The sequence below is a fragment of the Desmodus rotundus genome, chromosome 1 (genome assembly GCF_022682495.2).
Source record: "Desmodus rotundus isolate HL8 chromosome 1, HLdesRot8A.1, whole genome shotgun sequence".
Classification (NCBI taxonomy): Eukaryota; Metazoa; Chordata; class Mammalia; order Chiroptera; family Phyllostomidae; genus Desmodus; species Desmodus rotundus.
The window spans coordinates 176,079,394-176,093,666 of record NC_071387.1 but is presented as its reverse complement, the minus strand read 5'-3'; the positions used below and the strand labels follow the sequence as shown (position 1 = coordinate 176,093,666).

The 14,273-nt window shown below is 42.6% G+C and overlaps 1 protein-coding gene across 3 annotated transcripts in view; it reads right to left on the bottom strand.

Annotated features, from left to right (window-relative positions):
• The window catches only part of DEPDC1B (DEP domain containing 1B), a 63,792-nt gene that overhangs the window by 37,252 nt on the left and 12,267 nt on the right, over window positions 1–14,273 (bottom strand). For all 3 annotated transcript variants that reach the window (XM_024578497.3, XM_045186294.2, XM_045186293.2), the window contains exon 2: window positions 13,786–14,051. In XM_024578497.3, the coding sequence (XP_024434265.2) occupies window positions 13,786–14,051 (266 nt within the window). The remainder of the gene's footprint in view (window positions 1–13,785; window positions 14,052–14,273) is intronic.

Genomic DNA, 14,273 nt, shown 5'->3' with positions numbered 1-14,273 from the left:
TCATTATACAGGGCTAATTACACCCAACAACATATAATTTTTAAAAAATATTCTTCATCGTGCCTGTCAAATAACATTTATAAAGAAAAAAATGTGACACAGTTTCTATGACTGCAGTAATGAGTTTATTACACAGATTAATCATTTTGAACATACAAGCTCCAAAGGAGCAACAGGATCTTTAAAAACATACAAGTATGTACATCAAATGAATCTTCACTCTTACATCCAAAGAGATCTGTGCAGTTAAAAACAAAAGAAAAATAAGAGGTACTAGCTATATATCAATTGAGAAACCACATACAAACCAAAGAAAACAGAAGAGAGAAAGGGAAGCTGAAAGGACAAAGGTTAGAGGGTCGGGAGATGTAAAAAAGTGGGAACAAAGCCCATCACACTTTATGTACAAATAGCTCCTATCCAGTCAAACTTAGACCTTAAAACGCAGGATATGGGTAGATTGTAATCTGGTTGGTCATAGCTTTTACCTAAGGCGTAGGTCCTTCAGCACAAAATGAACACAGAAACAGCTTTGTGTTCTTTGCCTTGTTTTTCATATTTTTTTTTGTTGTCGTTCACTTTTTTACTGTTGACACTATTGCAAATGCCTCCATTTTCCCCCCTTTGCCCACCTTCACCCCCACTTCCCCGGGCCTTCACCACACTATTGTCTGTGTCCATGGGTTATGCATATGTTATTTAGCTAATCCCTTCACTTTCTTTTATTCAATCCACCCCCACCCCTTCTTCTTAATATCTGTTTTGAGAGTAAAAATATTCCATTTAAAAACTGTCTCCTACTGGTCAGTGGAGCTGTTTTCCTCCATCCAGGCACATACCATATCCACCACCCCTCACCTTGCCATCATCCAAGTTTAAGTCAACAGGAAAGCTTTCAGTCCCAAACCTGGGTTAAACTTGGGTTAAACCTGGAGAACTGGCTGTCACACACACACTTTGCCGCTAGGGGGCAATGCTGGTCCAGAAGCACAGTGTTTCTAGTTTGCTGTAACAAGCCTGTACAACACGCAGCATGGCTGTATCAGGTAAACAAGTATCAGGTAAACACAGGGGATGATGAGGCAAGAGCTCATAGAAAGCAGTCAAAGGGAAATCAAAAGACCTTCCTCTTTCCGAGTCCCTCTATCTTTATTTGTAGAAGTTATCCAATAATAGCTTTCTTTCATTACATCACATACTTCTGAGTCCATCCCTGAGCTATTCTGCTGTACTTGTCTCTGCCAGTTTTATAGGCCCCAGCACTCTCAGGCACCAAGGGATAATCTGGGTCTGGATTGCACAACAGAGAACAGGTGGACAAGAGTCCTTCAGAAAATTAGTGCAGAAGACCACTGTGACCACAGAAAATCCAGACAAATGATGCCGTTACTGTTAATATCTGAATGATAAATTCTTGTTGTAAATGCAGGCTTCAGTAGATTGAAGGGGTAATCTACTGGTAAATGAATTGATGAGAAAAATACTCCACCCCGACAGACACTGTCCTTTGTCCCCATGATTGCACCTTGAGGAAGGAACCTATCTCCAACAGGACCTGCAGAACACTGTGCTGAGCCGGGGCGGGGGATCCCGTGCTAGGTCATCATTAAATTCCTTGTGGATTCTCTTCCGAGCCATCGTGGTAGGCGGCAGGGACAGAGGTGGGATTAGGAGAGGGACTGGGAAGAGGTGCAGGGGCCCCCTCAGTGATCACAGGTCCGGTGGAACCCACTGAGGGCTGAGGCCAGACACCTGGCAGCGCTCCCTGGATGTGCCCTTCCTCCTCACCTCAATGCCGCTGCCTCCTCCTCCTCCTCCTCCTGGGTTCTGGGGATCCCTGAATCCCTCTGGGGGGAGCAGGAGGCCAGGCTTGGGGCTGTCCCTCTCAATGGGACAGCAGGAGGGGCTGACTGCCTGCTGCAGGTAGACAGAGGGACATGCATGCCACCTAGCATAACACAGTTTTAAATAAATAAAACTTGTCCTGTTATCATTTGAATTTCATGACTAAATATGTTCTCAATGGGATGCTTGGGTAAGCCATTTCTTTCACTTAGCTCAAAATCTTGGCTGCCTCATAACTGCAGCTGAAATGTGTAGATAAGTATGCAAATACAAATTATTGATAGATAAATCTTCAGTAATACCCGCTAAGGAAGCATATATTAGAACAAAATTCATTTGGCCTAATAGTCATTTTTATAACTACTTCTAATAAAGATTAATCCTCCTTCCCTGGAATATCCAACACTTCATATTGAGATTGAAGCTTCTGTCTAGAAATCCATCTGAAAGGAGGTAGAAAGCTATCCAACGTCCTTATTCTGCCTTTCAATAGCCCTCAGTTCCTAACACTCCTAGGTATCAAAAGTATCACTCCTGAACAGTAACACATGCAAGCCTAAACACAATCTAACTCTCTTTAAACTGATCCAGACCATACCTGATAAAGAACAAGAGAAAGGTAATTAATACATATTTTCCTTGGAGGACCTTTTTATGTTAGCTTGTTAGAAAACAATAAACTACATTGCATTTCATTGATAAAACAATGGAAGAACTCTAGTTCTTAATGTTGACAATTAGCTTTTTATTTTGACTTTTTATGTAGTTAGGCCAAAATAAAGGCTTAAAATTTTGTCCATGACATCCATAGAAAAAGATAACTCAAATTAATTATAAAGATCTTATTCCTAAGGCAAATGCAGAAGTAATGAATTTTTAAATATTTATAGTTTATAAAGAAAAGTTTCATCAAGGTGAATTAGGAGAATCACAAATAAAGATTAGTATGAAGAAACATTTTAAAAGCAGTCACCATAGACTTGAAAAAAGGTGACTGATGGAGAGAAGCTGAGTTTCATCTTCTCTGAAAAGAACATCCAATAACCACGCTTTATTTGAAAGGTCAGTTTTGAGTCAGTAAGAAAAAAAAATGAGGTCTGCAAATCATTAAATCAAGTTAAAGATAAATAAACTGAAAGACAGCTTAAATTTTCGGTATTTAAGTTACCAAGGCAATTATTTCCAAACAATTCCAAAATACAAATGAAATTAAATGCTAAAGCCAGTGAAGTTACCCTGGTTGGTAAGTAGAGCCTGGCTTACAGAAGTCCAAGCCTGCTTGTTAGATGCCAGAAATCACCACGTTTGTGAGCAGAGAAAGAAGCCGTCTTGGAAGTGAATTCTCTAGCCCAACTGATGGCACATGGGGAAAGGGCAAACTGCTAAATGAGCTTTTTCTAAATTTTTGACAAAAAAAAAAAAAAACCCAATGAGCAAAATACAACACATTAAGTCATCAAAATAATGTCACAAGGAGACAGCATTTCACACTTAACAGACTGGCGACAATTTAAGCCAGTCAATATCAAACTTTCTACGACTGGAATAAAAATTAGCATACCCACTACGGAAAACAGATGCCACTACCGCGTAAGGCTGAACAAGTACATATCCTCTAAACACATTCCACTCCGAGGTAACTCTAGGTGTCCTAAAGAAACTTCCACATGTGCAAAAGGAAACATATCCATAAATGCTCGTGGGGGCAAAGCAGTAACATACTGAAAGCAACCCCAATCACCACTAACAGGAGGACAGACTGTGGTATATTGATGTAACACAATAGAACACAGATGAGAAAATCCCACAAACTCTAATTAAACACATCAGCCAACTGGATCAATCTCAAAAATCGTAAGAAATAAAAGAACAAGTGAGAGAAGAATAAAGACTCTTTGGTATCCTTTGTATAAAATTCAAAAGAGAAAAATATTTCAGGAACAAATCAATACATTGTTTGAGGATCCAAGCGTAAGTGGTAAAACAATAAAGAGAAGCAAGGGCACAATTAAGACAGACACCAGGACATTAATGACCTCAGAGGAAAAGATGCGAAGTGTGGGTCAGCAGATGTTCATTTTATCCTTCGTATATGAGTTGTTCAGCTACCGTTTATGCATTTTCCTATGAAAGATCTATTTTTCAATAAAACTGCTTGAGAACATTAAAAAGAACAGAGCTCCCTCTAGTGGGCTACATTTGTTTTTGCTTTATAAATTACAAATTTAATCCTAACATTATGATATGGATTCCAGAATCAAAAGTCCCTTGGACATGATGTAGTACAAACTCCACTTTCTACACTGAGGCCAGAAAAGGTACTGACCACAGCTAGTCATCCAACAAAACAACCCAGGTCTCCTATTGCCACCTCAACTGCCAAATATTGGTTGCACACACAAAAAATTAGAAAATAATCTATACTAGAACTACTATTCTTTGATGAATTTACTTGAAACAAATTTGAATTCATTATTTAATCAATCAAAATAGTCTAGGGCATCTAAACCATAAGGAAAACATAGTTTATAATTTTAATAAAATTGACCCATAAATGACAGAGGACACAATGACAAACTCCTTTCCATAATACATACTGAAATTATTTCTTTGGCGTTATCAGAAATTTGCAGCATCTAGCAGGGGTGTCCAACCTCTTGGTATCTCTGGATAACACTGGAAGAAGAGTTGTCTTGGGCCACACATTAAATACATTGTGACATGTAATCAGAAAAAATCTCATAATGCTTTAAGTAAATTTATGACTTTGTTTTGGACCACATTCACAGCCATCCTGGGCTGCATGCGGTCCGCAGGCCGCGGGTGGGACACGACTTTTGCCAGCCTGAGCCTGCCTCTGCCTTCGGAAGTAATCTATCACCTTTGTATAGAAAAGCCAGCCAGGCAGCGGTTATTGCAGGAGCTGACCTCCCTGAGACCGCCATTTCCCAGAAACCCACATTACATTACACAATACTGCCTGAAGGTCTATCAGGAACGCAAGTGTTGGAGGGAAGAAGAATAAGAGACAAGAAAAATAATTAGTTGTCAAACTAAGGAAGCCTTTGAACTCCCAGCCCCGAAATCATTCCTTATTCCATGTGAATAAAGATTCCATTATGAGTAAAGGATCAAATGAATATTTTTAAGGAGGGGAGAGATGTGATCCAATCTGAAAGCCACTCCTACTGTAGATTAACAGCAACTATTTAGAAAATAAATTCTGCAGAAATGTTGTTAGATTTAGATCTAGGTAGTTCATGGTTTTGGTGCTATCGTAAATTAAATGGTGGCAGTTCTTCCTGTAAATCACGTACATTTTTTAGAAGTCCTAGGTAGTTTATACATTTTCTTCTGTTGCAGAGTCTGGAACTTAAAGCTACAAAACACTGCTGAGAGATGAAAACCCTACATAAATTGAAAGCTGTACCATATTCATGATTTGGAAGACTCAGTTTTGATAATTCGCCAGATCTCTGCAAATTGATATACAGATTCCACACAATTTTACTCAAAATCTCAACAGAAATTTTTATAGAAATAAGTTGATTCCAAAACTTATATGAAAAGGCCAAAGCACTAGAATAGCCAAAACAATTTTGAAAGAGAACGAAGTTAGAGGACACACTAACAGATTTCAAGATTTAATATAAACCTACTGAATCAAGACAGTGTTGTACTGGAGACAAGCTGTGTGGTGCCAGGTCTCATACATACAAGACCTGGCCAGTAACAATGGGGTGGAAGCAGGAATAGCCTTACTCACCCCCCTCCGCAGTGACCCACTCCCACAACTAGAGGCCCCTCCCCCTAAAGAGCAAGCACTCTTGCCAGGAAACGTAGCAGGGTGCTTTGGAATCCTTGTGGCAGGGAGCAGCAGGCAAGAAGAGCAATCACTAACTCGGCAGCAGTAACCAATCCCAACCAGCAGAAAGAGGGCCAGCTGCTCTGACCCCACTGAGGCAGGGATATGTGTGGCAGCTCCTGGTACTTCCTTGTCCCACTGTGACTGTGACCGGACATGTGCAGAAACACCAGCCTGGTAAGTGCATGGTTATCAAGAGTTCCAAGTCTCAGAAATTAACTTCTGGGTCACACTACCAGTCAAGCCAGGCAAAGCCTGCCAGGGTGACAGGTGAGGGTAAGGAAATTTACAGTGGAGAGTGGAGAGGGGAAGGATGAACACCAGCTGCAGCCATGAGACCCGCAAAAGGGACTGTATTCTTCCTAGTATTTTCCTTCTCCTAGACGTGGCTGCGGGAAGAAAGCCCCGTGAACGTGGGTGGAGAAGCAGATCTGGGCAGCACAAGAAAGGGACTGTGTCAGCCATGGAGATGCAAAGCCCACGTCTCCCTTCAAGAACCCAACAGACTCCAGTCTCTAGCTGCTGTACCTTTCATGCTTCTCCCAGGAAGCTTCCAGAACATGCATGAGCACAGTGGGGGTTCTGAAGCCAAGCCAATCCTAACAGAATACACAGGACTCTTCCAGCAGGTGACCTCTACCCAAGGACTCCCCATCAGCCTGGCCAAGACTTCCTCAGAACTGCACCGTGTGGGCTGAGGCCCTTCCTATCCGATTCTTTCCCTCTCTACTGCACAGAGGTCAGACCTGTATCACAATATGAAGGCTCACCCCCATTCCTGTTCCTTTTCCATTTATCCTTTCCAGGGGCCCCAGGGTTCCAGGGGCCGCAGAGCCCTGGCATTAAATCACATCCATTACCTAGGTCCATCTTGGCATCTCCTTCCTTTCTCGGAGGGCCTGAACTAACAGAATCTTCTAGTAATTTGCACTCATCTATGTGTGATGACTTCACATCACTTCAAACAATGTGAGCGCCTACCACATATCTGATACCACTGGATAACAGAAATATAAGAATTAATACCGGTTCTTGCCCTCAAGAGACTTAGTTTAGAGCAGGAGTAAGCAAGCGTGGACTGCAGGCCAATTCCCACTGCTTCCTTTAGTAAGTAGTTATCCTGGAACCACAGTCATGCCCAACCCTTTATTTACATGTGCTCAGCAGTCAGGCAGTTGTGACTGAGGTTGTCTGACCCACAAACTGGCCCTACACAGAACAAGTGTGCTGAGACCTGGGCTAGCTGGACCAAAGATACCTTCAAGACAGAAATGTGAGCATCCTTACTTTGTAGATGAGGACATGGAGGTTCAGAGTGTAAGCAATTTGCCTAAGACCATATGGGGTAGCAGTAACTTGGAGCTGGGATTCAAACCCAGGCCTGCCTGCCTCACTCCAAACCTGTGCTTGTTATGGCCCCTGCATTACTGAGCTTGCGTTATACTTGATGTGGGAAAAGACTGAGTCACCGTAACTTGGGAACAGAGGTGGGGTGATTATTGCTTAACTCTTGCCCAGTACAAAGGAAACTCTCCATTGACTAACCTTTGAACTTCTCTCTCAATAATAAATGAGGCACTGGACTAGGTGAGAAAGACACAGATAAAAGCAAATTGTCTCACAACCTTATCTCCCACCACGCCCCACATAATGACAGGCAAGATGTTCTCACACACTGCAACCTCACTCGAGGTCACCCTTTGTAAGCAAGTTCCCTTACCCTGACCGACCCCTCTCCCTTCCTTGCCTGGCAGGCACCTGTCGACCATCCATTCTCCACCCAAGTGTCACTGCGGAAGCAAAATATTCACTGACTCACTCAAGCCGAGTTGATTCCCCAGTCCTCCAACAGCAGTGAATTCATGTTCTCACGATGGCACTTGTGACGGTGAATTCTAACGTATCTGTCTGCCTCTCTAAACTTTAACTCTGAAGATGGGGTCATGCATCTGAAGTGCTTAGCGCTGTGGCTGGCATAAGTAGGCACCCCGTAATGCCTAGAAAGGAAAGGGAGGCAGGCGGGGAGGAGGACCGGGAGAAGCAGCATGTGAGGATCTGATTAACACTGACCCCAAAACACTGCGGAGCTCTAAGACAAGGCCAGAACGTAAGTATTCGCCGTGCAACTGGTGAAACACTAGCTGGACATCAGTTGCATATAAATGCTTAAATAGACTATGCTTTCTGATACTCACATAAAACATTTTTCTGGCCTTTCCCGCTTCTACTTTGCAAACGTATCAACTCCTCCAATCCAGGGAGTGGAATACCCTGACCTCTCAAGGACTTTTGTAAATCTGATCTTATATGTAACCTGCATCTCAAGGCAAGTTCCCACTCCCTTCAGAAAGTTATGGTTTGGGATTAACAGAAAAACTGATTGATCTTGATTATTTTGTTTCCTGATTAACGGTATTTGAGAAGTACTCCTGTCCAACCCACCTCCTCTTCATTTAAAATGGGGGCATTCAGGGAGCCACGCTCCTTTGATTTTTCTGGCTTCCTACTCTACTCCCTATTAATGATAATAACCAGGTATCATGAATTCACAGGAAAGAAACCTAAGCAAGGATTAAAGAAAAGAGGATTTCCAAGGGCAAGTTGGCAAAGACCAAGAGACTCTAACAAATAAATATAAAGGGAAGGACACAGAAACCTGACAGGGGACATGACACACGGGAACTAAGACCGCAAGTGAAGGGCCAGGATAGAAAGATAAGTCATGGGTTTGAAATTTTTACACCAAAATTCACCACCAAAATTCATCACCAAAAGCCTTTAAAAATATTACAAAACAGAAGTTCATCAGTAAGCAGAAAGTGCTATTTCTTAGTGAGGATGGTACAGGTAGATCTGGCCAGACTCTGGAGTGAGAGGGGTCACAGGAAATGCCTGAGGAAGCTGGGGTGAAGCCCCTGCTGCTAGCACGGTGCATGAGGACAGACTTCCGGGCAGAGATGTGGCCAGAGGGGGCCCTGCCTTGCGCAAGGCTAGCGAGGGTGACTTACAGAAGGAGAAGCCCTCCTACTCCCTTCTGGAACATGGCAGCAGGGGGAGGTGCTGACCTGCCAGTCTAGCCTGGGAAAAGGACAGGGTTGACTGGGGAGCTGGACCCTTCCAGAATGCATAGAAGCTTGCAGGGGGAGTAGAGACTTAAATGAGGGAGGGCACAGACTCACCCCTTCTGTTCCTCTGGGATCCACCACAGACAGAGCCCCTACATGACCCGCTGCTCCCAACCCCCTGCACAGGAAGTAGCCACTGTGTGGCAATGGTGGCGCTGGGCCTGCCTGCAGACTCCAGGGAACCTGAAGCTGGAGAGCAGTCCGCCTAGCAGCCTTGTGTCGGAAGGACAGGTAAGGGTGGAACGGGATTTCTGGGCATGGTTTTGGGTTCCAGTATTTTGGGGAACAAATTTTTTCCTTGTGTTTTGCAAAAGAGGGGTGCCTGGAGTTGGGGAGTCTATCCCCCCAAATGGTGCAACATTTTAATAAAGACCTCCTTCCTTCCCCACCAACCTTTGTCTTCGGAATACACCTGTGTTCAACAGCAGGCAGCTGAACACCACATTCGTTCAGTAACAAGGATAGTCTATTTCAATGCGTCATTTAACGCACCTACATGCACTGGCATCTTTCGCATCCAAAGACGTCAGTGGTAATGCAAACTCAGAACTGGCTGGACTTAACGGCCCAACACAGAATTTTCAGCCCAGAGCCAAGTGCAACAGCCTCCTACTTACTCCTAGTGGACTGTGCTCCCCCATAGCCACGTATTTAAGAAACTCCATCAAATGTATCCCTATGACGTCCTGACCTAAAACTTCCGCTGCATCCAGGCTGGTCTCCTCCTCCTTCTCCCAGTAAAGCTGAGGTACATCTCTGAGAACCTTGGTCTTACCACTCTTGTCACCTAAAATATCATCTCCCTTCCCATCCCTTACTATTCGGATCCCACCCCATCCTCAGGACCCAGGCTGCAGTCCTCCCACTCCCCCTCCATGAGGTCTTAAAACGCTCCAGTCTTCACCAAGTAGGTCGGACACAATCCCTGCACTGGCCAGACAAACAATATAATCACAGTACAGTCTGGTACCATGTAGGGAAACGGTGGGAAATGTGGCAACCGGAATGAGCTTGCCCCGTGGAAAGACTTTCAGGTTCATCATTTTTTAAGATACTGTGTTAGAAACGAATAGCATTAGGTGCCTCTGTAGAAGGGAACTGGGTGCCTGGGGAAGAGAGGTGGAAGGGAGACTTCTTGTTTTCTTTTTTTATCCTCACCCGAGGACCTGCTTATTGGCTTTAGAGAGAGGGAAAGGGAGGGGGAGAGGGAGAGAAACATCAATCAGATGCCTCTCAATCACGCACCGACCAGGGACTGAACCCACAACCTAGGCGTGTGCCTTCACTGGGAATCAAACTCACCACCCTTTGGTTTACGGAATGACATTCCAACCAACTGAGCCACACAGGCCAGGTATTTTTTTATTGTAGATACTTTTCTGTACTTTATAAATTGTGAACCACATGAAAGTAGTACCTTCACAAAATACACAAAATGAAAAACTTAAATCAGATAGACAAAATTTTAATGACCAAAACACTATACAGGTAAAACACAATAGCTAATTTATTATTCGTTACGGGCTCCTTTGGGCTAATTAGTGAAGTGCTGCCTTGGTTCTGCCACTTCCCTTTCTCACATGTGTACTCTACCAAAAGAGACTGCAAAGTGAAGGGGGAATAGAATCATGTTACATTTCTTTTTTGTCTTCTTCACTGCTTTGGACTGAGAAACATGTGATTATGTATCCAATATGTGGAACCATAAAAGTTTGGAATTTAGAAAGACTTTAAAGATCTACTTCACCCCTGTCATTTTTTTAAATTACCTTTTTTTTCCAACCCTCATCTGAGGATATGTTTATTGATTTTAGAGAAAGAGGAAAGGAGGAGAAATATCTATCAGTTGTCTCCCGTAGGCCCCCCAACAAGGGATCAAAACTGCAACCTAGGTATGTGCCATGACTGGAATCGAACCCACAACTTTTTGGTGTATGGAACGTCGCTCCAACCAACTGAACCGCCTGGCCAGGGCAACCCCTGTCATTTATAGATGAAAAAAATGATGCCTCGGAAGGCTAAGGAACTTATCCAACTATTACAGGCCAAGAGCCTAAGACCTGAAATAAAAACAAAAAAAAAACAAAACCACCGGCACACATTCTCAGCTTGACTACTAAAACAAAGGATGTCCACCAGAGGGAACCAGCAGTACATCAACTTGAAGGTCACGTTCCTAAAACAGTTCCCTTCAGATCTACAGGGTAGTGATGAAGAATTTTCCCCAGGCCACTGAACATTACTAAAGGGCCACCTATCTAAAACCAATGTAAATTCAGATTTCTTTCACTAGAGGTACAAATAGAGACTTTCTAAATCTCCAGCATTAAAAAAAAATGTTATTAGCAGAGAGTAAAACTGATTTTTTCTTTTTCTTTCTTTCTTTTGGTGTATAGTTCTATGACTTTTAGCACACGTGTACAGCCACCACAGTCAGGAGGCAGTCCAGCCCCGATATGCACCAACAAACCCCCCTGCTCTCACTGTATAGCCGCAGCCTCCCGCTGCAGTCCGCACCCCGCCCCCAACCCACACTAAGGAGCATCCCATTATATAGATACACGATGTTTACCCACTCACCCACTGAAGAACATCTGGGCTATTTTTAGCTATTGGTGATTAGTAATACAGCCGCTATAAATATTAACGTACAAGTGTTCATATGAACATTAAGTTTTCATTTTTCTAAGGTAAATGCCCAGGAGCAAAAATATTTAGTCATAGCAAACATGTACATTTAACTTTCAAAAAATCCTGCCAAACTGTTTTCTAAAGTAACTACCAATCTAGGCTTCCCATCAGCAATAAATTAGATTTCCAACTACTCTGCCTCCTCCCTAGATCTTGATAATGTCGGTATTTTTATTTTAGCCATTCCAATAGATACGTAGCAGTATCTTGCTGTGATTTTAATTTGCATCTCCCTAATGCTAACTATACTAACATTTTTCCAAAAGCTTATTTGCTACCTGGTTATCTTTGGTGAAGTGTCTGTTCAAGTGTTCTGTTCGTTTTTTAATTAGGTTGTTTGTTTTCTTACTGTTGGGTTTTGAAAGCTCTTTATATATTCTTGATACCAGCCCGCTGTCATTTGTGTGGTTTGCGATCCCCATCTGTTCTCTTGTCCCCTTATTAGTACACTATCTTATGGAGCAAAAGTCTTTAATTTTGATAAAGTCCAGTTTATCATGTTTTTTTCTTTTGTAAATCACACTTTTGGTATAATGTTTAAGAACTCTTTACCTAACCCCAGGGCATAAGGATTTTCTCCTTTTTAATTAAATTGTTGTAGGTTTACATTTCCATCTATGACTCGCTTTGAATTTTTTGTATCAAGTATGAGGTTTATAAAGGGAAAATACTGTTCCCTTTATGACTCACAAGTATTCTGTAAGAGAAATTGGGGGCTGGGGGGTCATTATTTCATGGACGAATTTAATGTGTACACTCTGTTTTTTAGAGAGGAAACATGAGGAAGTTTTTATACTGAAGCGAACATGTTTCCAGTCAGTGCTGGGTAGCTGGCTCCTAGAGCATGACCCTGTTTTCCAGATCTGATGGCTCTTAAAGCTTCATGGGACTCAGTGAGAGGTACCCAATTTAAGGTCTCAATAGAACAGATTAAAGTTGCTCATCCAGATAATGTTTTAGCAGTGTGCTCGCTAAATCTTGATGAGGTACAAGCAACTAGTGTCCCAAGAGTAATAATCACTGAAGAATTCCCAATAAAGTATGGCATGTGGGGCCAGGGCTAGAGTTTCTGCGACCTGATGCTAATAAGCACTATGGTCTCAGAATAGGCTAAAATCACACGTGATCCTAATTAGAAGTTGGATCAGCAGGCCAGAAATAACTGCCTAATGGACAAGCAACTAATTGATATCTAGATGCTTAAGATTGCTGATGAAACTCAATGAGGAAATTAGATTCTTAAATGTATGGCAATGTCTGATCTTGGCCTTGGCACTCCCTCCTCCTCTGCAACCTTTCTCAGCAGCTAGTCTCAAAGAAGCCAAACAAATGGTTCAGGTTGGAAAGAGTTAGGTTTTCGCTACTCAAACCCAGGTGTCCCAGTCGCCCCCAAATTGCCTTCATTAAATTATAATGAAAGAGATTAGGAGCTAGAGGCAGACTAGATTTGAATATAGACGAAGAGTCAATTCCTTATTTTTCTGGAGTAAAAGAAAGCAAGTACTGAGTCCATATTCTCCATTTTTTTAAAAATCCCTCTCACTTTTGTAACACCTTGGTGGGCCTCTCTGTAGGTAACTCAACAATTCCTCTTTTCTGGACTCATGAGACTTCATTCCTCTTTAGTCCTCTTCCATTCCCTGAATCTTAGGTAGGTCCCTTCCACCTCCAGCAATAACAGCCCAGCAAGCAGTGGGCATGGAAGTAGGAGCAAAAAGACATCCATTTCCCTCCGATTACCTGGTGCTGTCCAAACATAAAAAAAGCACTGAAATATGAGCAACGATGTTTGAGGAAAAGCATGCATACATTGCCAGAGTTAATCTGAGACATCAGGGAATTCTAGTACAATTCTTCACATGAGCCCTGAGTTCTGCCTAAAGGTCAGACCCACTCTGCCACTAGCGCCCTTACACGCCATCTCATTGCTCTCAAAGACCAACCCAGAGCTACTGTTTCTTAACCCTTTTCAGATTCCCTGGAACAAGTACTAGGCTATGCAGCCATCCTCTCAGGTGTGCAAAATGCTTGAAAAGATTTCCGTACTGAAAAGTCAGTGCAACAAAAGACTGCTATGGGGTGCTCTATGGAGTCAAGAAATATTGCAATTGGTTTTATTATAACAACAGATTCACAGGAGAAGCATCCCTCCAAGGGACAAGGTAAATTTTTTTCACCTAGGAAGTTTCAACAGACGCTGACCAGATGCACCCAGCCTCTCCACACTCCTCCCCTTCAGAGTTTACGGGTTGTCGTTACCTGTACAGGTGACCATTGTCTTCAAAATTTTCCTGACCCCATTTTCCCTTGATGTCTTCAATAACATGATTCTTCAGGAATTTTTTTAGCAGCTGCACGGTTTGTTTACGGGTCACTTCAGGGCCAAAGTTTTGATTGCACCTCAGCAGCTCATGTAGCCAATCCACAGCTTCGGCCGCCGTGAAGCAATGTTCGTAACTTTTGAACCGACAGCGATGTTTCCGTAAGGGCATCCTAGCCCGGAAAAGCTCGACCGTTTCATTCCACTGGGAGAAAAGAGAGAAAGGCACTTAGTAATCAACTGATTTTTTTTTTAAAGCTACTGAATCCAAAATATTTAAGACAACAAATAGAATTTTTCCATTTAGAGGACTGCCTTAGTAACAGAGCTTTGAAAACTACGTACTTACAAGCTTCCTACTCTAAAGAAAAAGTAATTTTTAAAAAGGAATTTATTCATTTAATAAAAACTTACTGGAGATATTGCT